This window comes from Mus caroli, unplaced genomic scaffold, assembly GCF_978045245.1.
Source record: "Mus caroli unplaced genomic scaffold, Mus_caroli_1 scaffold_16, whole genome shotgun sequence".
NCBI lineage: Eukaryota > Metazoa > Chordata > Mammalia > Rodentia > Muridae > Mus > Mus caroli.
The window spans coordinates 37,128,661-37,152,040 of record NW_028227271.1 but is presented as its reverse complement, the minus strand read 5'-3'; the positions used below and the strand labels follow the sequence as shown (position 1 = coordinate 37,152,040).

The 23,380-nt window shown below is 48.3% G+C and overlaps 1 protein-coding gene across 2 annotated transcripts in view; it reads right to left on the bottom strand.

The window, feature by feature from the left end:
* Ndrg1 (N-myc downstream regulated 1) overlaps positions 1 to 23,380 on the bottom strand; it is a 42,399-nt gene that overhangs the window by 6,750 nt on the left and 12,269 nt on the right. Inside the window, exons 1-12 of one of the 2 annotated variants that reach the window (XM_021183154.3) lie at positions 23,238 to 23,312; positions 13,105 to 13,210; positions 11,068 to 11,188; positions 9,337 to 9,399; positions 8,563 to 8,623; positions 7,556 to 7,642; positions 6,505 to 6,561; positions 4,674 to 4,777; positions 3,182 to 3,238; positions 2,405 to 2,456; positions 1,715 to 1,762; positions 763 to 798 (exon numbers count right to left, since the gene is read on the bottom strand). In XM_021183154.3, coding sequence (XP_021038813.1) covers positions 763 to 798; positions 1,715 to 1,762; positions 2,405 to 2,456; positions 3,182 to 3,238; positions 4,674 to 4,777; positions 6,505 to 6,561; positions 7,556 to 7,642; positions 8,563 to 8,623; positions 9,337 to 9,399; positions 11,068 to 11,188; positions 13,105 to 13,111 — 693 coding nt within the window. In that variant the 5' untranslated portion in view covers positions 13,112 to 13,210; positions 23,238 to 23,312. Of the gene's footprint in view, positions 1 to 762; positions 799 to 1,714; positions 1,763 to 2,404; positions 2,457 to 3,181; positions 3,239 to 4,673; positions 4,778 to 6,504; positions 6,562 to 7,555; positions 7,643 to 8,562; positions 8,624 to 9,336; positions 9,400 to 11,067; positions 11,189 to 13,104; positions 13,211 to 23,237; positions 23,313 to 23,380 lie in introns of those variants that run through there. The other variant, XM_021183153.3, reaches the window with a different exon arrangement.

Sequence of the window (23,380 nt, the reverse complement as noted above, 5' to 3'; positions counted from 1 at the left end):
TGAGCTGAGATGCCAGCACCTCCAGCCTCTAAGAAGGTGAGGTACAAAGTGGCCAGAGGTGAGAAAGTCTTTTGCTAACACACCTAGCCTGGGAAGGGATGTGGGAGGGGTTACATGGTAATCAGGCTTGAAGGTCAGTTCCCACTGGTGTTTAAATAGTGTTTAATAGTCCGGACGAGGCTAGGTCTGTCCTGGCTGCAAGCAAATAAAGAGAACAGGAAGCAGAACATGGGCTGGAGGAAGATGAGCAAGGAAGCTGTGTAGATTCAGAGATGCAGGTCCCCACACACCTGGATCCATGTGCACATAGATACGCATGAATGTACATATGTGCACACACAGGCACACATGCTCAACCCTCATGTGCATATGCATGTATGTGTGTGTATGGAGGGGGTGTATGAACATATATTTTGATGTCATATATTCTCTATCCCTCCCTCTGCTCATAGCTCGAGCTCCCAGTGGCCCCAGGCTAGGGCAGGGCAACCAAGATTTTGAACCCATAGCCAAGCCAGGTCCATCTGGAAAATCTCTTAAGCCTGTGGCCCTCAAGGTCATCCAGTCCCCAAAGGCTGCTTGATAGGGATCGAGTGACTCCACAACATTTATAAAGCACATTTCATGTAGAATATCTTTATAAACTACCATTTTGGCACACAGAGACAGTGGAAAAATGTGAGCTTCTGGGCCCCAAAGGCACATACATCCCACCAGTGGAAGGTAACAGGTTTTAAATGAAAAAGCCACAATTTCACTCACCTGAGAGATCTGAGGAAGGCCTCCACAGTCTGCCATCTAGGAAGGAGGGAGGCTGGTTAGCAACAAACACCCAAGGCAAAGCTGCAGCGATCTGTGCTCAGTGGGACTGGCCCCAGCATCACCCACCCAGCACTGCTCTGAGTGGGTGCTGCAGTTGACTGTAACCCCTTATCTTCCTTGGCAACTACTGCTCAAAGCTTATACAGAGCAATATCCACCACAGGTCACTCCATATCAACCCCTAAGAGCATACATACAGACTCAACTGTGCCATTTTGGAAGCCAGAGTGGCTTATGGAACTTTCAAGATCCCAACCTCCAGAGCATACCCAGTGAGGAGAGACCCTCGGGAAGGAGCCCGAGCCTGGGGCACTTCCCAGACACAGCTGCCATACACAGGTGGCTTTGGATGTGCAAACAGTCCTGACTGCATGCTGTTGAGGGGGGGGGGGGGTGTAGACCTCTAAGCACAAGGTAGCAATCACACTGTAATTGTGACTCAGGAGACTTTGTTGGAGGCTGTTTCCTTGGCCTTACAACCTCTCACTACCCAGAGGGATCTGGTGCAAAAATATCTTTGCCTCATCCTAGGAAAAGGAGACTTTGGCCCTGTGCTCCCAGTCTCTCTTCCTTTACCTACACAGGCAAAGTGTATAGACCCCTGCAGTCCAGTCCCTGGGATGGACCACTTAGCAGCCTCAGATGGATTCCAAGCTTCCTTCCTTCCTTCCCTACCTCTCTCTCTTCATGTTTCCCTCCCTTCCTGTCTTTCAGCGACAGGGTTTTAATATACGATCTGGGCTAGCCTAGAACATGCTATGTAGCTGACATCCTACTGCCTCTGCCTTTATGGCTCCAAAAACAGTTCTATGCTTCAATAAACATAGCTCAGGTCCCAAAATACGTGAGTCCTTGAAACCATTACAACTGCAGGCCAACTCCTGTTCATTACCTTGAGCAGGGTGGTCTTTGTTGGGTCCAATTTGGAATTGCATTCCACCTAAACAAGAAGAAAGGCCAGGTAAGTACTTGACTCACAGCCAATGTCATGAGTCCCCTGCACCCTGTCCTACCACCTGAAACACCAGTGTTCCTTTAGTCATAAAGAAAGAAGGCAGGCTTTAGGTTGTTAAATGCATGTGGCTTTGGAGCCTGGCCTGACTGGCTCTGTGACCTGGAGCCCACTCAGGGACAACCAGCTCCACGGAGCACTGCAGAAGCAGAGCGAGATAGTCATAACTCTGACCAACAATGTCACATCACATATGTGAGAATGGCAGAAAGTAGGCATCCTCTGTGTGCCTCCCTAGTAGTGCAGGTGGGAGCTAAAGGATAGACTGAGGCAGAAAGCTCTGCCTGCCGCAGCTGCCATGCTCTTCTGCTAAGCAGAAACGTCCACCTGCAGCTGAGACTGAGAAAGAATCCCTAGCCATGAATCCTAGCATTGATTCCGCCATGTAGACAAGGAGCCCATGAAAAGCAGGAGGGCAGGGGAAGCGGATGGCCAGGTAGTGAGAACCGGTGGCCACAGAGAGAAGCTGGTCTGAGCTCTGCCCCGAGGTGATGTCACATTTTAAACAATGTCTTTGCATTTGGAGGGTCATACAGGTGAGCACCCGTGGCCTGCTGAACTGATACGTACCACAGCATCCACGGCAGGAGAGTTGTCTCCAACTACCAGCAGAGCAGGGCACCTGCATGGGAAAGGGGAAGAGGAGTCAGCCTAGGGTCCATCTCCAGGTTCTTAGATGCCAGACTTCAGGCTACAGCAGGATTCTAAAAGGCTCTTTAGGTTTCCTAGAGCCCTCTGTGCCTCTGTCTCTAAGGTATGATCCTCTGCTTTGAACTCTGAATAAAATGGGCTGGCAGTTACTTATACATAAGTATAAAATTTCAGCCCAATGATTGAGTGTCTTAATGACTTCATTCCAAAGCACCTCTGTCCAAGGAAGGAGAAAAAGGAATCTGCCAGGAATTAAGATGGGGGGGGGGATGTCTGGCATAAATGACAAAGCCAGGTTCTTAACTACCCAACAGTGTGACACACATAGAAAGACACCATCACTGCCAGTGGAATATGTTAGCTGTGACCTTTCCTACTAGACATTCAGGACTCTCTCATGTCAGATCCTGCATTTTTTTTAAATCTATAGGCTTTATGAAGCCATTGGTGTTGGATATGAAGGCAGTCGGCCTCCTAATTCAAGGGCTGTAGATATGATCACACACTCCCGCTCCTGATGCTGACTCCAGCTACTCAAAGGGGAAAGTTCAAGTCAGGTCCCTGGGATAGCACATAGATAGTCATCTCTACTGTAGTGTTCCACCCTAAGGTGGAGTTTCTCCCACCCAGCAGAAGCCCCCACCAGTATCCCTGAATAAAGCCAGGAAGACAACATAGGAGAAAGTAGCCACTTACTGCAGGGTGACAGTGTGGGTTCCAGGCATTGGCCGCTCAATCTCCAGGTCTCTCCGGCTGCAGATATTTCGCACATGGTTATGAACAAACCTACCCCAGCAGCCATTCCCACTACACCAACCCTGCAGGACCCTCCATAGACCATTCTAGAAAACCATCCACAGGTCATTTTCATGAGGTCATGCAGCTTTCAAGACCCCATGGCTACTTGGTGTCCATAGAAGCAGTTAAGAGCAGCAGGTTTTCATCTGTTTCTAGCAAAACCCTCCTCATTTTGCCCAAAATTTGATATCAGTATTAATATTATTTCTACAGTAAAACAATCATGTCCTCACTAAAGGTCCCTGCCTCCCTGTGCCCCTAGCTAGAGCCCCTACCTATCATTGCTAAGAGCTCAGGAATGGGCTCCTAGCACCCCTCCACTGCTAACTGAAGCCTTCCCTCGGCAGCTCTGATGTCATCTCTAAAACTCAGACCTGCTCTTCTATGTGTGCTGAAGCCTACACTGATGCTCCACTTGCCTAGCAGATGTCTAGTGTAGAGCTGATCCCTGCAAGTGAACACCTGGCCTCTCTACCCTCCGAAGCTCTGAGACTGAAGCCAGCGTGGCAGGATTTAAGTCACCACACCATGCCACTGCCTAGCTGTGTGACTTGTGGAAGCAGACTAAACCTTTCTGTGCATTTGCGCCCTCATTGGGAAATAGCCTTGGTAACAGCCCCTTTCCGTTAGCCGCTGTGTAAGGACTCCTGTGATTCCCACTGTCCAGTCAGGAGCCCATCTCCCTCTTCTTGGTACCCAACTGCATCTTCAGACAGCAGAGAGAATGCCAGGGGCCTCTGCAGTGAGATGCTGACAGTACTGGGGAAAAGGTACCAGAGTCCATCAGAGAACCTAAGCTCATTACAAATGCAAACTCAGTTCCAGCAGGTTAAGTCTTAGGTACTGCCTTAGGTCAGATCTGTATGCAAGGCTCACTGCTGGCCCCAGTATTGGGAGTGTGGCAGAGGTACTTCACACACTTTCACTAGAAGGTTCTAGAACTTCTGACTGATGCTAATATCCTTGTGTAGTCCCCTCCCCCAGAAAACCTCAGGTACCTCATCCTTTACACTCAGCTGCTTCTCCTCCCAGCAGCCTCTAGGGTTCTGAATCCTTACAATGTTTCTATCCTTTGCTCAGCTCCACTCACAGGGGCTTTTATTGTGAGTCAGACTTGGGCACACTCCTCAGCTCTCCACTCTGACCACTCAGCTACATCCCACTCATCTGGCCCCACAGTCTGGGTGGGAGCTCAGATCCCAGCAGAGCTCACTCAGTGCAAAGGGCCAGGCAGCTCCCACACAGCCATTGTTCTTCCCTGGGCCCCACCCTATTAACCTACAGCTGCTCGGCCGGTCCTGCTCTCTGCTTCCATCCCAGATTTGCTGCAGGAAGCTGATGAGGACCCTAGTGTGACCTGGCAGTTTCTGCACCTGCACAGGGCTCTCACCTGTTGTAGGCGCTGATGAATAGGTGTAGGTTGCTTGGGTTCATGTCGTTGAGGATGTGCTGTCGGTACGTGTGCACTACCTCCACGTTGTTGTGTATCTCCTCCTGTGGTTACAGAGGGAAGAGAGGGGAAGGCTTGTCACCATTCTCCAGCCACAGAGATAAGAAGGGAAGGCACAGATGAGGCAGAGGTAACTAACTGAGTGAGTCTGGTGCGGACCGCTGAGTGATAGCTACTGGTACCAGAGAACCAGCTTTCCCTCAGGAGCCTCAGCTAAACTCGGAACTCCTGCTTCATGGTAGACCTCAGAGCAACCTGCCCCTTAGGGTATCAAAAGTAAGGAGCCTTAGCCATAACAAAGACATTCTGGAGGAAAGTGGTCTGAGGAGTCTGGTGGAATTAACAGCAATAACTTGGGGACATCATCAAAGCCTCAAGGGACTTGGGGACAGTCTGGACTGTGTGATGATAACCTCAGGTTGCTCTAAGCCATTTCAACTACAAGCCAAGGAGTTACACCAAAGCAGGGTATTTTCTGCTGCCCTGAGACTCAGGAGGGCATTCAAGTGTTGTCACGTTCATTAGCTCAGCAGCAGAGACTGCTACATCCAGTAAGCAGTGCTTCGCTGGATCTGGACAACCGAAGGGTTTTCCAGGCATTGAACTTGGATGTGAGCCAAAAGGACAGCCTCACGCATGGCTGTTGGCCTTTCATCAACATAGCTACATGGGTGTCTATTCTGTCTTCAGTTCACGTAAGACCCAGGCAAAGGAAGCAACTTAGGAGACTGTGTGTTATAGTTACACTTACAAGTTCAAATCCCAGTCATACTTCTCCTGGTCTCCTGGAGACCTTACCCAAGCCATTCAACCTCTGGTCTGAATTTCTTCAGCTCGAACTGGAATGAATGTCATGTTTACCTCATGGTCACAGAGTTCCTGAACAGGCTCCCTGAGCTAATCCTTGGAAAGAACTGGTGATAGTGCCTCACACAGACACAGAGCTCATCCCACAGACATGTACACTGCAGACTTCACTCCTAATGACCCCAAACTGTTACAAATGAAGGCCCAACACAGGTCAACAGGAAACCAATTGTATGTCTATTCAGTGGAATATTACACAGTACTGAATCTATTATGGTGTCCAAAAAAACATGAGTAGATTCTAAAATAATCATGCAAAGGGAGTCACTTGGTGGACAAAAAGCAGAGCAGAGGGTGCCTGGGAGGAGCGAGAAGAGGATGGCTCCCAGTGCAATGACATGGAGGAGAAGGGTGAAGGACATTTCCATTATCTCAGTTGCTGAGATGACTGGTAGATTTGTTCAAATATGCAGCACACTGTGCTTCAACAAAAAAACAGTTTATCATGAAACCCCACCCCTGGTGAGGAGCTATTGAAGGTGTCTCAAGGGGAGGAGGGAGATCAGTTTTCAGCAAGGAATGTGCCCCAGGTAGGTTGTTCATGCTCTGGTGGATAGCCCTATACACTCGCTCATACCAGACTCAGTACCAGCAGGGTTTTGTAATTTAAAACAAACACACACATGAAGTTAGGAGGGAAGTCTAGGAAGAGCTGAAGGGAAAGAACTCAGGGTACATTTGTTCAGAAGAATTTGTACACATGTATAAAATTCTCAGTGTGGGAGAGACAAGAAAAATCATATAAATGGCTTGCTGGCTATTAGTCAATACTTCACAATAATTCACAGACTTCAGCCTGGGTCACCCCTTGACTGCATCTCATTTGTACCACATGCCCATGTGGCTCTGTGATGAGTGCCACATGGTTAACTGCTCCGTGAGGACACAGGTCTACACCACTCACCTTGCCAAAGAGGTGGGACACCACCATGTCAGGCAGGGCTTGGGTCCATCCTGAGATCTGTAGAGGATGAACCAAGGAAAAAAATCAGCAAATAGGACTCAACAGCAGAGAGAAGAGTCAGACAGCCTAGGTGCTCTATAGATAGAAGGCAGATAGCACAGGTAGTTCTGCTTGGGTAGAGATGGGCAAGGGAGATGAACACTTGACCTGGGGTCCTGGACTGGCCCAATGGCCACTTGCAGCTGTGGAGCACTGGAGATGGAGTGGGGACTGAAGGCCCTAGATCTCAGGTCTTTTGTTTATAACTGAAGGTATTAGGAACCATGTCATCCGGCCATAGTAAGGATCCTGTAAGTCACCAGGCATCAAAGGCTCTGATACTCATTTTTGGTACCAATGGCCTTAGATATGCAGGCTGCCTTGACTTCACATGGGGAATTCATTAAAACCACAGCCTATCTCTCAGCTGGAGGCCAGTGCCCCAGCCCTCCTTGTTTGGCTTAGTTCAGTGGACTAGCAGCCAAGTGGACCCAAATGGAATGTCCCTTTCTCAGCTGGAAAATAAAATAAAAGCCAGGCAGGATTCTTCATTCCTGGCTGCCCTACAGGGATGGACAGGGCTCCCAAATTCTATCAAGACATTAAGAAGAAACACAGCATCTAGCAGACAGTAAGGGATGGGTGTAGCCCATGCCCTTTTCCCCAACAGCCGCCTAAGAAAACTACTATCCCAGTAAGAGACTCGTCATATTAGCCTGTGTGGCTTTGATCAGAAATTTCTCCCGATCCTTGGCAGACAATGGGGACTTTACAGAAAAAAAGAAAGCAATCTTCACTTAGGAAAAAAAAAAATCACCATGATCAACAGGACTCCTTGGGACAGCAGCCAGGGCCAAACCTCTAAGACCTTTAAGAGCAGCAAATGGTTGCTAACCTAAACAGGGCTGAGGAAGGGTGCTCTCTTAAACAGTAAGGAAAGAAGGTGATGGGCAAGAAGGTGCTACCCTGAGTAGAGGCTGGGACCTCACCAATCTGCCCTGTCCGCCCTTACCTTAGAGGCAGCCCAGTCCATCCAGCCTTCAGCACAGGGGTTCACATTCATGAGCACGAGGCCCTCTACCATCTCAGGGTTGTTGAGCTGTAATCAGAAACACAACATGACGTATACTGAGGGCGATGCCAGCAACTGTGGGGACCTGAGAGCAGATGTTAATGGCTCCCTGCAGAGTCCGTGCAGAACTGAGGTACCATTCAAAACTGGACTAGGCCCTCAAGAGAGCAGGAGGAAGAAGCCATAGAAAAAGAAAGAATGCACTTGCATGTCTCCTCACCTCACAGAGCCTTGGCTTCCCCAGATGCCCAGTGTGCAATAGCCAAGCCACAACTAAGTGAGAAGGGCACAGAGATACCCTGTGGCTCGATTCCTGGAATTCCTAGGTATTTAGGACTCCAAGACTATGCTAGCATCTAGGTGAGACTGATGCCCATGTTGATTTGTACTTTGACGGTACCCCTGGACACCATCAAGGTGCGACACTTACTAAGCATCAAAATACCTTGGGCTGAAGGGCATGCACCTCTTTAAGATAACTGGTAAAGACAGTGCTAGCAGTGGTCACTGTCACACTAGCACATGTCTGACTCTTATTGAGACTTAATTCTGAATTCCAGATGACCTGGGTCACAAAACAGTGCAAAACAGAGATAAAACAGTACAAAATCAGAGGTCTCTATGAGTGAGAAGCCATCCACATTTCTGGTTCAGGGAACAGGACCAGTAATCAAAAGTCCTATCTAGTGTGGCATTTCAGCACCAAAAAGACCAAAGCAGTTAGTATGGATGCATGTATGCACCTCTCCAGATGCCCCTGTCTCCACCCCACTGCCATAGTGAGGTCACAGGCACCTGCAGCCATGCCTGTCTTTTATATGTGTTCTGGGGATTCCAACTCCAGTCCTCAACTCTCCATGCTTGCACGGCACACTCTTGCCCACTCAGCTAGCTCCCCGGCCCCTAAATCATTTTTAATGTCACTTCACAAACTGCCAAGAACTTACTGCGAAGCGGGTCAGGATGTAGGCGCCAGCTCCTGTCCCCATGCCAATGACACTCTTGAGCCTGGAAACCAAATGAAGATTCAGGTCGCCAAAGGGAGATGTGATGGAGCCCCTGCCCACTCCTATAAACTTTCCTCACTTACTCCTGAAAGCTCCACCCCTTGTATGTCATTCTTGAGAATGCTGACAAGCCTGCCCATGCCATGAGAGGCAGGCTGCCCTGAATGCCCTGCAGGTCCATAGCTGTGACCTTGAAAGCCTCGACCCTCTTGCTCCTTTTCCCCTGACTGTGGCCAGCCCAGGCTCTGAGACGCCTAGCATTTACAGGAAGGCCCATTAAGAAGTTGCCTCACCCCACTTCCAAGCTTTTTTTTCTGGATTCTGAAACTTGGAATGAGAACAAATTGGGCCAGAACCATTGGGTTCCACCCGAGGAGAGGCTGAAGTGAGAGAGAAAGGGGAGCCTGCAGGGGCAGAATGAGGGTCTGGAAAGAGAAGCCAAGATCCCAGGGAACACTCTTCCAGAATGTTCCATAGGATCAGGAGGCAGGGACAGAATGTGCGTTGGGGGTCACTCAAGAAGCAAGGCCACAGTGACAGGACACAGAGCACAATGTCCAGTTGAGGAAACAGTGAGTACAAGCTGTAGCAAGTTCCTTTCCAGACCCAACTGAGAACTCCAACCTGCACTTTAGTAGTCAGGTCAAGGTAGAGAAGGAGGCCAGCAGCTGCCCTTTCCTGACAACCTTGAGGAAAAGGGTCCTTTGCTCTTACCCAAACTGGTGAAGAACTCCAGGAAGCATTTCAGCCAACTGATCCATTGAGGGGTACATGTACCTGTAGGGTATATGGGGAGGCAGATCTTGAGAACCCAGACCCTGGGAGAAACAAATCGCCCATACAAGATATTCTGAAAGCTCAGGTACCAGCTGGCCCTTGCACACAGAGACATTACAACCCCACCCCTCAGCATCCACTGGGTAAGCACACCCCACCCTAACACTGTAGCTCTGAACTGGGAAGGCACAGTGATAGGCTGGAAGGGCATAGAAGGAAGGGGATCCACTTTGTTCAACTGTTCAGGAAGGGTTTCCTAGAGGAAGTGACGCTGAGACAGAGCCCAATAGATAAATGGACCCTAGACAGAGACGATACGTGGAGGACCCTGAAAGAGCTGGGAAGAGCCTGGATGGTGTGACTTTACTTAACTGGAGACACCTTTAGGAGAAAAGAGGGGCAAAGACATGGGACTCCTTTGGGAGTGGTCACACCTCAGCTTGGAGTCAGAGCCTCCCAGGTACAATAATGAAAAAGTCACCTAACTATGAAGGCTTCAGTTTCCTGTTAGCTTCCTGGAGATGGGTATTTAAAAAAAAAAAAAAAAAAAAAAAAAAGAGAGAGAGTGGCTGATTCCTAAGCAGGAAGAAGACTCCAAAGAGGAGAAGACAGCCATTGATCCCGAATCCTGCTTTGATAGCCCCAAGACAAGGGGTGTCACACAGACCCTACCCGAGAGGGCAGGGAGAAGCCACATTCTGTTCCAACAGTGTTCTACGTTAGGCACCCTGAAGTCATCAGGTAAACTTGGGGGCACACACCTCATATCTTAATCTACAAATACATTTCACATATCTCTCGGGGGGGAGGGGCACAAGGTTTAGGAACATGTGAGTAAGAGCCTCTGCATCTCCCCCCCCCCCCCATGTCTCAGACTAAGTGGAGTCTCAGGGTGACTTAGAGAGCCCTGGTTTTGGTTTTGTCAGCTGGTTAACGGTTAACTGTACCCCACTGGTGAACAAGCTCTTTACACCTGGACCTGTCCCTGAGGAGCCAGATGTCCCTTCTCTTCTTTGATGATAAAAGTTAATAATTAAGAACTGAGATCAGTAATAAAAGAGTGTATCTGTCTGTAAATGGTCCTGGGGACACCACAGAAAGCCCGTAAACCCAGGGAAAGGGCTATTCCTACATGTTCTATCTGGCATCATCGAGTGTTGGAGGAGACCTCCTGCATGAGATATTATGAGAGTCAGCGAGCCCAGCCCCCATAGCTGCACAGACTATGTGAGATGCACAGTATAAATATTCACATGCATGCATGCACACTCTCTCTTTCCCTCTGTCTCTCTGTCACTGTCTCTCTCTCTCTCTCTCTCTCTCTCTCTCTCTCTCTCTCTCTCTCTCTCACACACACACACACACACACACACAAATAGAAAAGAAACTAGTTTAAAAGTAAATGTTATGATACATTCACATATATTGTCTTGGCTTCTTTTTTTCTTTCTTTCCTTTTCCTTTTAAAAAAAATTTAATATGATTTTACTATGACTTGAAGCTAACCTCAAGCTTCTCAAGTGCTGGGGTCCAGGCATGCATCCCTGTGCCCTGCTTAGAGATGGCAAATCTAGTCTTTTACCATAGGTAATTTTGTTTTACCCAGGCTGGCATTTCTTCCTCTACATGCACCTCATCTGCTTGTGGGTTGAAGGTCTCTGCTCTTACCCCACTGGGAAGGAAGGGGCACCATCCTGTTGGCCAGGGGCATCCACATGGCAGACAGCAAAATGTTGTGTGATCTCCTGCATGTCCTCAGAGTTGAAGAGGGGGTTGTAGCAGGTCTTGTCTGCAGGACACACCAAGGGGCAAATGAGAAAGATGTTAGGTATACACTCACTTTTTTTTTTTTTTTTTTTGCTTCACGTAGCAGCAGCAGAGGGGCTCCCAAGAAAGTGTGCATCTCTGTGAGTTCGAGGCCAGCCTGATCTATACCCATGGAGTTCTAGACATGTTTCACTGTATAATGAGACTCTATCTTAAAAAGAAATAGTGTAAGTCTTCACCCCTTCCGACCAGACCTCCCTCTGGTGATAGAGGAAGGAAGAGTCATAGAACTAATGTCTGGCGCAGTGTAGAACTGGCCCCTAAGCTTCTTGAATCCTCAATTTGCAGCCAGTGCCAGAAGTGGCTGAGGGTCTGGCACTGTCTCCTCTCTGGCAAGGTTGCCATGGGGATAGTACAAGATGTATCCACTCCTGAACTTCTCTGGGTCTCTCAGGCATTAAGATCTGGGACACCTTTCAAGGCACACATAATTTTCAAACAAAAAGTATGTTAGGTAAAGCAAGAGGTATCTACCTGTGTCTCCTAGGATAAGTCTCCCATTTGTTAAGGAGCTGAGGCAAAGACCTCTAGCTATATAGTTGATGCTGTCCTTGAACTCCTGATCTCCTTACCCATGACTGCTGAGATTGGAGAGGAATGTAACACTACTACCACACTTGACGTTTGTTTGTTTGTTTGTTTTCTGTAGTCTGGCTGACCTGTAACTTATGTAGGCTAGGTTGGTTTCCAACTCACAGAAATCCCCTTGACTTGGCTTCCCAAGTGCTAAGAGGATAAGCATAAGCCATCAAGCCTGGCTTACTTCCTTTCAACTTAAAAATCCACTGGGTGAAAATTCACTGCAACACTGTTTATAATACAGGTTAGTGCAGAGACCCTGAGTATCCATCCTCCAGTGTGGTGGTTTGAATAAGAATGCCCCACCCCCATAGGCTCATGTATTTGAAGACTTAGTTATCAGGGAGTGGCACTATTTGAAAAGATTAGAAGGATTGAGTATGGCTTTGTTGGAAGAATTGTGTCACTGAGGTGCAGAGTTTTAGGTTTCAAAAGCCCATGCCAGGCCCAGTCTCTCTCTCTCTCTCTCTCTCTCTCTCTCTCTCTCTCTCTCTCTCTCTCTCTCTCTCTCTCTCTCTCTCTCTCTCTCTCTCTCTTTGCTTACAGATCAGGATGTAGCTCTCAGGTACTTCTCCAGCACCTGCCTGCTTTATGCTTTTTGTCGTGATCATGGACCAAACCTCTAAAACTATAAGCATGCCCCTAATTAAATGCTTTCTTTGGTAAGAGTTGCCCTGGTCATGGTGTCTCTTCCCAGCAGTAGAACAGTGACTAAGACAGAAATTGGTACTAGAAGTGAGGTATTACTGTGACAGGTCTGATAATGCTATGTGTTAGAGGAAAAAAATGGAAGACCAAGTGTGGTTTCCATTCAGTAGGGTCTTATTCACCATCAAGAAAGTAAAGTATTGACAAAGCTACAATATATATATATATATATATATATATATATATATATATATATATATATATCAGTCTTGAAAACATGGACTAAGCTAGTCATGAGGGATTACACACTGTAGGACTGTGCTTGTATGACATTCTAGAGACATAGAGGAGACAAGGTGTTTTCGGCAGGGCTGGGGAGTATGGAAGATCAGGGCAGTGGAGAACGGAAACAAGGCTTCTTTTCAGAATGACTACAGTATCAAAGGCCATTGCATATATTAATCTTTAAGTCATTGTAACACTTGTTAGGCAGCAGTGGGGCTCGTTTCCTGTCCCTAGAGCATCCAGTACTAACAGCAGAGCATGTTTCAGGTTTTCCCAGGCTGAGGCTGGAAACAAGAAGTCCCAAAGGCAGTAAGAGCAGCTGACTTCCGCCAGCCCTCCCCAAGCATTCCAGTTTCCCAAACTCACGGTTCATGCCAATGTCGTGATACGTGAGGATGACAGGACGGTTGCCCTTGGGGGTCCCACACAGGGTGACATGCAGGGAGCCATGTAGGGTCTCAATATCCTGCTCCTGAGGAGAGACCACAGACAGAGGCCCATCACATGGGATTCACAGTGTTAGTGTGGCTGACCCACTGACTATGGACACATGCCATGTTCCCAACTGTGTTCTGAGGATATCCCAAGTACACACCTCCTATGGTCTCTAGAGCTCTGCACTGGCAACAGCAGATGTCTGAGATCAGAAGAGAAAGGGAAAGAGAGAGAAGAGAAGGAAAGGGAGGAAAGGGGAGGGGAGGGAAGGGAAATGTGAAGTGGGAGGGGAGGAGAAGAGGGGAGAAAGAGGAACAGGAAGGGAGAAGGGAAGAAGAAGGAGAGAGGAGGGGAAGGGAAAATGAAAAGGTAAGGAGAGTAAAGCTGTATCAGGAGGTAGAAGACAGGACCCTGGCAGGTTATGCGCTACAGTCCAGAGACAGGTGGCCCCAGTCACATTGCCTGAAAAGTACTCTGTTGTCTGCATCTGACTTGAGCTTCCTTGACTTCTTGTTCCTCTGTCTCACTTATCCCATGGGTAATGGGTATTTGCTCTTTGAGGCTTCCTAGAACTCACTCCCCATTTCAAAGAACAGCCTCAGTTTCCTGTGGCAAAGCACAATGCGGTGGGTGGCTTGAATAAAAATGGCCCCCACAGGCTCATATATTTGAATGCTTAGTCAGCAGAGAAGGGAGCTCTGATAGGATTAGAATTAGGATTGTTGGAAGAAGTACATCACTGTGGGTGGGCTTTGAGGTTTTCAGAAGCCCATACATGGCCCAGTGTTCACCTTTCCTTCTCCTCCCCCACCTCAGCCATGGGTCAAGATATAGATCTCAGCTACTGTTCCACCACCATTTGTGCTGCCATACTCCTTGCCAGGATATAACTGAAATTTTTAACAAGCTGCAATTACATGTGTTTTTTTTTCTAAATAGTTACCTTGGTAATGGTGTCTCTTCACAACAATAGAAGAGCTACTAAGACATATATACATACATACATACATACATACATACATACATACATACATACATATATACATACACAAACACCAGCTCCCTAGACACACTCTGTTTCACAGACTGAGGCCAATTCTCACATTGCACCTCTCAAATGCCAGGCACTGTTAGGTGATACCAAGTGGAGCTAACCTGACTCACTGTGGAAGTGGGGCTGGGCTTGACCTAGCAATGTTTAACTAGGAGCCATCATATTACCAATAGGCAAATATTTGCCTGCATTAAACCATCATGCCGGGGTTGATAAAGGCAGAAAGGAGGCATTAGTCTCAGCATGGCCTCTACTTCCTGGGACTGTCAGTGTAATGGGCCAACAGCTTCCCACTCTGGATTGAGCAGAGAACCTGCAACGGTCCCCCTAAATTCCTTCTCTCTCCTGCTCTACTCTGAAGCCAGTTCTTAGCAATCCACAGTACCCCCACACCCCCCATGCTCACTTGAGAGAACAAGGAATATGTCTCTTTCTTCTACCCTCAAAATGACAGGTTTCACCTTAGTTCTGAGTCCTCAGCTCCCAGCAGGTTGATTTACCCTGCCCGATGTCAAGTGAACCTCCCATGAAGCCTGTTGTGAACATCTATGACCCTCTGTGACCCTGCCTTTGGCCCTTGGTGCCTGTCCTCTTTGCTGTCACTCTAGGCTTCTGAGGAGGCATGTCCCAGGAGCAATTTCCTCGTCGGAAAGCAACAGCTTCCTCCTCTGCTGTGGTTGGCTCTTGGCTGCCCTCCCGAGGTCTGCTGGGGACACTGAGGACTTCCGTGTAGCTGGGCCATTTCTCTCCAGATCCTTCATCTCTTGCAAAAGCCCTAAAGGGCTGTGTGACACCTCCAAGCTACAACTGGTGGTCAGAGTCATGCAGGTGACACAGAGGCACAGAAAATTTCAGGTGCCAAAAACATCCTGCCAGAATCTAGGACCCACGTGTCTCATGAGGTAGGAGACAAAAAGACAAGGGCAGCACCCATAGTCTAATGTGAGAGAATAGATAGGGAGGGCCATCCACTCAGGAGCTGTGTTCTGGAAAAGTCACCCTAACCTGTCACATGAACAGCCTCCATCCTACAAGACTTGGGGTGGTCAGAATAAGGCTGTAAAGCCCATGAGGACAGGGATTCCCCAACTGGGGCACAACTGCAGCATAGACAGACATTTGTGCACATACAACATTGCACATGGGTGTACTTGCATACCAGTCCTCATGCGTGTAACAAAAATGGCAGAACACATGTTTGTAGCAGTAGAGCAGGTGGGAATTATTACAGCAATGCACATGGATGTACAAGCACAGCAGTAAACATGGATGTACGAATAATGTGGTACACACAGATCTCCTGGAATAGCAGTGCTCATAGATAATACTGGTAACATGATACACGTAAATATAATACCACAACACTGCATGCACATGGACATGGATATAGTAGTCTTAAAAAGAACAGTACACACTCATGTCCTAGTCAACAGTACACACAAATGTCTGTATGTGCACAGAAGTGCACATGGATGTACTAGTATAGCACACCCGGATAAAAGAATGCACATGGATTCACTAGTACAAAACACAAGGGATGAACCCTCCTTCCAAGGTCCCACCTCTAAAGTATAGTCTCTGAATGCTATATTTTCTTTTCTGCTGTGTGCATATACTGGGGTTGGAACCCAGGGCCTCACACCTACTAACTAGACAAATGCTCTACCACTGTGCTACATGCCTAGTCCCCAGTGTGGCATCTCACCAAGACCTCACCCTAGGTGTTTGTGGTTTTGCACATTTACAATCCCAGCACCGAGGAAGGTAAGACAGCAGCAAGATGGAGAGTTTGAGGACAGCCTGGGCTACATACATACTGTCTCAAACACATGTGAGCGCATAAACTCATGACCTGGCTCTGTTCCCACCAGGACAGAGAGGTGCAGGTGGTCCTATCCCTGAAGACTTCTGAAGCAAGCAAGCCCAGAGCCCTCCTCACTCTCTGGAATATGGATTTGAACCTGTGGCAGTGTCCATGAGGTAGTGATGATACAGCATTCATAGGTCCATTGGCATGGGCGCAGGCAGGCACAGACAGACACCAGAGGACACAGTCAATTGTAGGTAGGCACTGGCAAGCACAGGCACGAATACCCAGCTTCTTGAACCCCCAGTACAGGGGGTCTCCTGAGCCATATGCCTTATTGGTCCTCAAAATAAGTCCCCTGGGACAAAGCCCAGCCCTGTCTTCCTTGCCCCACCCCTTCCCTTCAGGCTTGGCACCTCTTTCCAACACAGAGCAAGCACTGGAAAAATCCATAAGGCAGGAGCAATAGCCCAGCCCCGTGGGACGCGGGTCATCTGCTGTCCCTGAAGCCACCATGGGAACAATGGTCTATTGTGGGGCTACATTCTTCATTGTCTTGGGGCTAACCCACATGGCTCCATCTAAAAATAGGCCAGGCCAGCCTCCCTGTGGATACTACCCTTCAAATCCTTGTCCTACTGCATACGCCATCTGGGGTCACCTCTAAAAAGGGAGAGCATATCTCCAACCTAGGAGCCTGATTAGCAGTGATGGCGAAAAGAGTGAAAATACAATCATACTGAAGGAACCCTTAGTACCCACTTAGCACTCAGACCAGCTTTTGGGGGAGGGGAGGGAAGATGCATAACCAGCTGACTTTTCTGCTGTGACAAAATCTCTGACAAAAGGAGTTTAGGGAGGGATAGGTTTATTTCAGCCTACGATTCCATATTACAGTCCATCATTGAAGGAAGTCAATGCAGAAACGTGAAGGCAGGCCCTTTCTGCTATTCCTCACAAGGCTATCCTCAGCTAAGGAACTTAGCTCACAGTCAAAGTATGGTGGGAAACCCAGAGGATGCTGCTTGCCTGCTGGCAGGCAGGTTTGCACTTCGCTAGCTTTCTTAGACAGTTCCCCAATCTGCCTAGGGAATAGTGCCACCCACTGTGCTCTGGACTCTCTTACATCAATTAATAATTATGACAAATTCCCCAAAGACATGCTCATAGGGCAATATGATCCAGGCAATGACATACTCTACCCAGATAATTCTGAGTCGTGGCAGGTTGACAGTGCCAACCAGAACAGGAATAAAGGCAAGCTTGCCTCTCCTCAGGCTGCTACCACAGCTAAGACCTAGAAGCGCCTTTTATACAACTACCTCTCTCCCTGTTGGTTGTTATGGCAACTGTTGGAGAGGTGATTACCGTGGAGACAGAATGGCTTAAGTCCCTGGCTGGATAATCTAGGGCTCTAGAGACCAGCTGCTACACCCACCATAATCTCACCCTTCCCTGGAGGCCCTGGGCAGATAGATGCTAGAGGATGTTACTCTCCAAGACTCTAGGGCAGCTAGTGGCATGGACCACCCCTTTCCCAGGCCAGCAAGTCACACCACAGGAGATACTGAGAGATGAGACTACAATGTCCTAAGAGACCACCACCCTTTGTGTTACCATCCCACCAAAACAGAGAAGAGAAGCTACAGGTCACAGCCCGTTGTTGTGGCTTTGTGTCAGCCCTGGTCATAAAAAACACCTAGGGTCATATTCTCCAAGAAGTCTCCAAGGAAGCCAGACAAGGGAAGAATGTTCCTCAGACGAGGAAAAGAAAAAAGGAGTGACCAATCTACCCCAAATCCAGTGGAGAAACACCGTGGTCTGTGCATAAGGTCAAGATAAATGGATGGAAGGCTGGCCATGGCCTTCATGGTAGTGATACTCCCTGGCCCCCCTGCATATGTTTCACAGATTAGAACTAAGCCTTGAGAAAGAAAAGCATGCAAATTTTTCTGTTGCCAGATGAAGGTCTACCTGGGAGAGCCTGACAGATACGTCTACCCCAACTCCAAGCCTCAGCCTAGATAGCTTTCCTTTACTGTTCCAGGGGATGTTGCTAGGAAACCCCAGAGCAGGCAGCTGGCATGTCACATACCCCAGATGTGCATCCATGCCATCTGCCAGTGGAGTTTCTGAATCCCAGGAGCTTGCTTGGAAAGTGGGACCAGAGAAGGGAAAGGACAGGAAATGGGGGAACTAAGAACTCATAACGTTCTGTGGGAATTCTGCCCACTCTAGAAGGAATTAACTGGCGAATGAAAACAGAAAACAAAGGTGCAGGGACAGAACTTAGCCCAAGATGGCCACTTGTTTGCATTTCCCATGAGTAGACGGGCTTGCCAACAGAAGGGCAAAGAAACAGCCTCAAGCCTAGCTTGCTCCAGGGAGGTACAAGGAGTAGGGACCAAGCTCAGGAGTTACTGAGGTCAGCCACCCTGTCTGGCTCTCTACCCTCTAGGAGGCCCCAAAGGGAACATCTGTTCATTTTCCAGAGTGTCCCTTGTACACTAACATATTCCCATGGAAACCAAATAAATCAGATGAAGCCATTTCAACAAGCAGAGCCTAGGGAGAAGGCATTAGACAAGTGTTTCCGAACCTGTGGGTCGGTTGGAACCACTTTGGCATTACATATCAAATATTTACATTACGACTCATAACAGTAGCAAAATTACAGATATGAGGTAGCAACAAAAATAATTTTATGGTTGGGAGACACCACAACATGAGAAACTGTATAAAAGTGTCTCAGTCTTAGGAAAGTTGAGAACCACTAAATTAGACACTGAAGACCTAACAATAAATGGAAGCCAACTAGCCTGGAGCCAGAAGTGCCCTCCCGAAACTACCTTCAGAGGAAACTCTATCTCTGGATGTAGGAGCTGAGTCAGCTTCAACATCCATTTCATCACCATGTGATTTCCCTAGAGTTATATCTTAGATGTTACCACAAGGAGGGCAGGGCATTGCCCTTATCAGGCTGGCAGGAGACTCATATATGGGTATTTGGGGAGAGCACAGAGCAGTTTCCAGAAGACATTCTATGCTCAATAGCACCTCTGGGCATCTTCAAACAGATCTCTCTGCAAAGATAGGTTCCACTGTGTGTGACCTAGTAAGGAGGGCCTGGAATAGATGTGCTTCCAGTGCTTTAGACATCTGGAGCAGAAGGGCAGGACTGGACCATCTCAAAGGCATCTGGCAGTTTTATCAATCACAAATTCCAGAATTGTAGTTAAAGGAAAAAAAAAAAAAAAAAAAAAAAAGCTCAAATCTCAAATGCTCCCACAACGCCCGCTCATCAAACTTAGAGACAGAGACATTACCCTTTAAGGATAGTTGCCCCACCAGGACCAGATCAAACTGATCTTCTATCCTTCCTGAAGCACCACAGGCTAGCAGCCACAAGCTGAAATCCTAAGGATCCAGAAGCCCTTTAGCAAAGGGAGATGCATTGCTATGAGCTAGAACAGTGCCCACCTCAGACAAGAAGAAACCCCACGGTGACACAGGCAGGGAGAGGCAAGGCCCATAATACTTGCTTGGGCAACCCAGCTATGGGTGGGAGAGTCTTTTCTGGTTAGCACTGAACATTGAGGCACACGTTTCTACTGCTTTAAAAGAAATGTGTAAAAACTTACACCCCTAAGACTATGGAAAAAGGAAGAGTCATCTAGGTTCATTGAAAATGCCAAAGTAGGAGCTGTCCCCCATGTAGCATTGCAGACTGCCTTCAGGTGGGCACGGCAAAGCATCTGGGTTCCTCAAGCCATCCCCCATGAGATGCGAAGACTAGGAAGTGGATGAAGATACTGAGTGGCCATCAAGAAGGAACAGACATTTCAAGCCTCACATCACCTCCTCCCCTCCGAAGACCAAACAAAAGATCAGTGGAATAGTACAAACCATGTGGTTGACCAGACAGACCAAAGAGGTATGGCAGAGGTGAGCCACAGTTCAGTCTTATGGACGCGGAGGGGGGGGGGGCGAGGAACTATAAGTCTGGAAAGGTCTTCAGGGGAGAGTCCCAGTCAGGCTTGGACCAATTGGCCCACCTTACAGATTCGGTTATGGTCTCACCATCCATCAGGAGAGACAATGAGCTGATAGCACAGGTTCCCAAAGACTCACCAAGAGGACAGAGAAATCCCAGGGCACCTGCCTGGCTTGCCCATGGACCTCATAGCCGACAAATCACACCATTTTACCACACATTGAACTTGAGATTACAATGCCATATGAAATTAGCCAGTCACCAAAATGCAGCTGCTGTGTAGGCCCCCCTTTATACAAGGTGCTTGAAAACAAGAAACTCCTTCAGAGACGGTGACATGGTGGGGCGAGGGCCTTGGGGAGAGGGAACGTGGACTTTTAAAATCCATGCATTTATGGCCACCAAACTGCACACTTAAAAATGGTGACTGTGTCAACTATTTTGTGTGTTTTCCCACAATAAAAATCAGAGGAAAGACACAATAGAGGGTGGAATATGTTCTGTGATGTTATAGCTCCAACATTATCCTCTCTAAAATACAAAGTCACTTAAATAGGAAACTGAGGCTGGAGGGACTGAGTTGATAACCAGAAAGGGGCAGGTGGTATTAGCCTCCCACTCTCTCTGGGACAGTCTCAACTCTGAGAAGAGATAATTCCTTTACCAATCATATACTGAGCAGGGAGGCATAGGGAGAAAAGAAGGCAAGTCACCAGGCCCTAATCAGCGAGAGACTTGTGGGGCTCAGCCCTCACTGCACAGGGGGCCCCAGGGATGTCAGTTACAGCTCTCTGCTCAGCCCACACAGCCAACTGAATAACCAAGGCCTCAGGGGACAGTTGCATGGCTCTCATTACCGTGGGACAAGAGGGCACAGTGATTAGGAGCAACATGGGGTGTCACAACCTTAGCCACCACTGATGTACAATGTCTGCTCTTCCTCTGTCCCTCCACATCTCCAATAGGGCAGATCAGGACTGAACAAGATAAACCAAAGCCCTCAGGACATTTCATTGGCTTCCAGCTCACCACAGCACACATGCATCCCTGAGTCCTAGACAGTGAGATGGATGGTGTAGAGTTCTGGCCATTGCATAGGAAGCAAGGAGAGCAAACCCACAGACTCAGGACCTGGAAACAGTGAGCCAAAACCATGCATTTCCTCTAATGAAGGCAAAACTAGACCTGCTGTGACCCCCCCACACACACCAGCACAACCACGTGTGCCTGTGGACAGATGCTTATTGAAGTGTGAAATGCAGTACTGTCTGGGAAGCCCTTAGTATGGTACCTTGTATATGGGAACAGGCAGTGACTTTATCACCACCACCCAGGCATCTGTGGGTCTGAGAGAGGTACAGACTGGGACATTGCCTCCTCTACCAAATACAGGGTGGCCTCTGGCAAGCCACTCTCCAGAGCTGTCTCTCCCTTTTTTCAACAAGGATGTGAATGGTTCTGGAAGCACCACCAACCCAGCTCTCCTTGCTACTAAAATGATTCTCCTACATCCCCAGCCCTCTGATAGACAGTGGACCAGGTCACAGGGAGTCAAACAGAACATACCTAGTCAGGCAAGAGAAGGGATGAAGTGACAAGCAGTCCTCAGTGGACTGGTAATCCTCTAAACCCCTCCTTAGATACTCTCCACCCAAGGAGCTGCCTTCACCCCATCAATGGTCCCTATTCTGCTTTTCCACATGGGGCTAGGGAGCCTGTCTGCTTATTTGTCTTCCATATCTGGTGGGTTCCAGGGTGGATGCAGACTACCCTACTAATCTGGGGGCGGGGGGGGGGGGGCTTCTCCTGATATTCTCACCCATGATCCTTGGAAGCATGTCTCTACCTTGACCTCATGTAGATAGGAGCATGTAGACTAAGAAGCTGGTGGCTAAGAAGTCAAGTCCCTGAACTTTAAAGGCCACTTCTGCCCACTTGTGCTTCTGCCATGCTTCCTTGCAGACCATAGCCTTTGCTTTGAGCCACTACTGGAAATTCTACTCACAGGAGGCTGTTACAGATGGGAGGCACCGCAGCATATACACAGTAACCCCAGGCCAGTGTCCTAGCATCACCAGTCACCACCTAGACAACCTGGAAGCTCCCATTAAGAGATGACCACAGAACCCATCGCTACTTGGTCTTCTGACTTGAGATGAAGCGGGGATGAGAAGTCTGTAAGCAGGCCTCTTGTGCAGAGTGAAGGAGTACATCTCACAGTTAAATTAAAGCATTGAATTTAACTGGACTCAGCATCCTTGTAACAGTGCCTAGTAGACTGTTAAGTACTGGAACTTAGTTATGGTCATTGGATGAAGCTTACTCAGCAAGGTGGTGAAGTAACTTGCCAAAGGCACACAGCTTGTCAGGTTAGTGAGAACTAACAGCATTGCAGACTCTTAAGAGGATCAGTTTCTTCAGGATACAGAGGTCTGAACTATGATATAACTTCAGGTAAGTCTCTGTTTGGGTGCCTCAGTATCCCCACAGAATGCAGGGATGCTATCCCTACTGGAAAGTTATCAACTACAGAGACAAGTTGAGGACATCCGAGGACAGTGAAAACTGGGCTGTGTGTCAAGGAGACTCCTCTAGGAGACTAGGCTGAGCCGCTGTCTTAACAGGAGCCCTGGGGTAGAAACCACAACCTCCTCCTCCGGGAATCCTCACTGTGCTGGGGGGTGCAGGCTTATGAGGCCATGGGGCTCGACCCTCCAATGGAAGCAACGGTCATCTCTGAATAGCCTTTAGATTGATACTGGCCCCTGCCTCAGGGATCCCTGTCAAGGGCCAAGATGAGTGTATGCTTGTATTGTTAAACCCCACAGGGTCTCCTGCACAAGTGTGGGCTAGACCACCTACCTCTGCTTTGAACCTAAGGACAAGTCCCCTGCTTTATAGGGTTCTTGGGGTTCACAGAGATATCTCTGTGCTGTGAAGGTGCTACCTCTCTTAGTGGACTCCAAGGGCTGATATACAGCAATGGCTTAATACTTCATTTCTGTTGCCAGCTAACAGGATAAGCAGGCCCCAAAGGAGAACAGACAGAAGCTCTGGCCTCAGACCCATGCTGGGAGTTTCTGGAGCCCTAAGGTCAGAGTAGCCAACAATCATACTGGTGTCAGACCCTCAAAGGCCTACTTTATGCCTTTAGACCTGTGATGGAACCAAGCCAACTTCTAACCCTTGTTCTAATTGTTTTCCTTTACCTTCCAGAGTCAAGGGCAGAACCCCACCTCTATGTGGAAGGATGAGTGTGCATCAAAGCAGGAGCCCCTGGAAAAAACAGAGGTAGGTGATTCCTCTGTCTGCAGAGAACAGGCTGAAATCAAGATGTGTGACTGGGAACTCA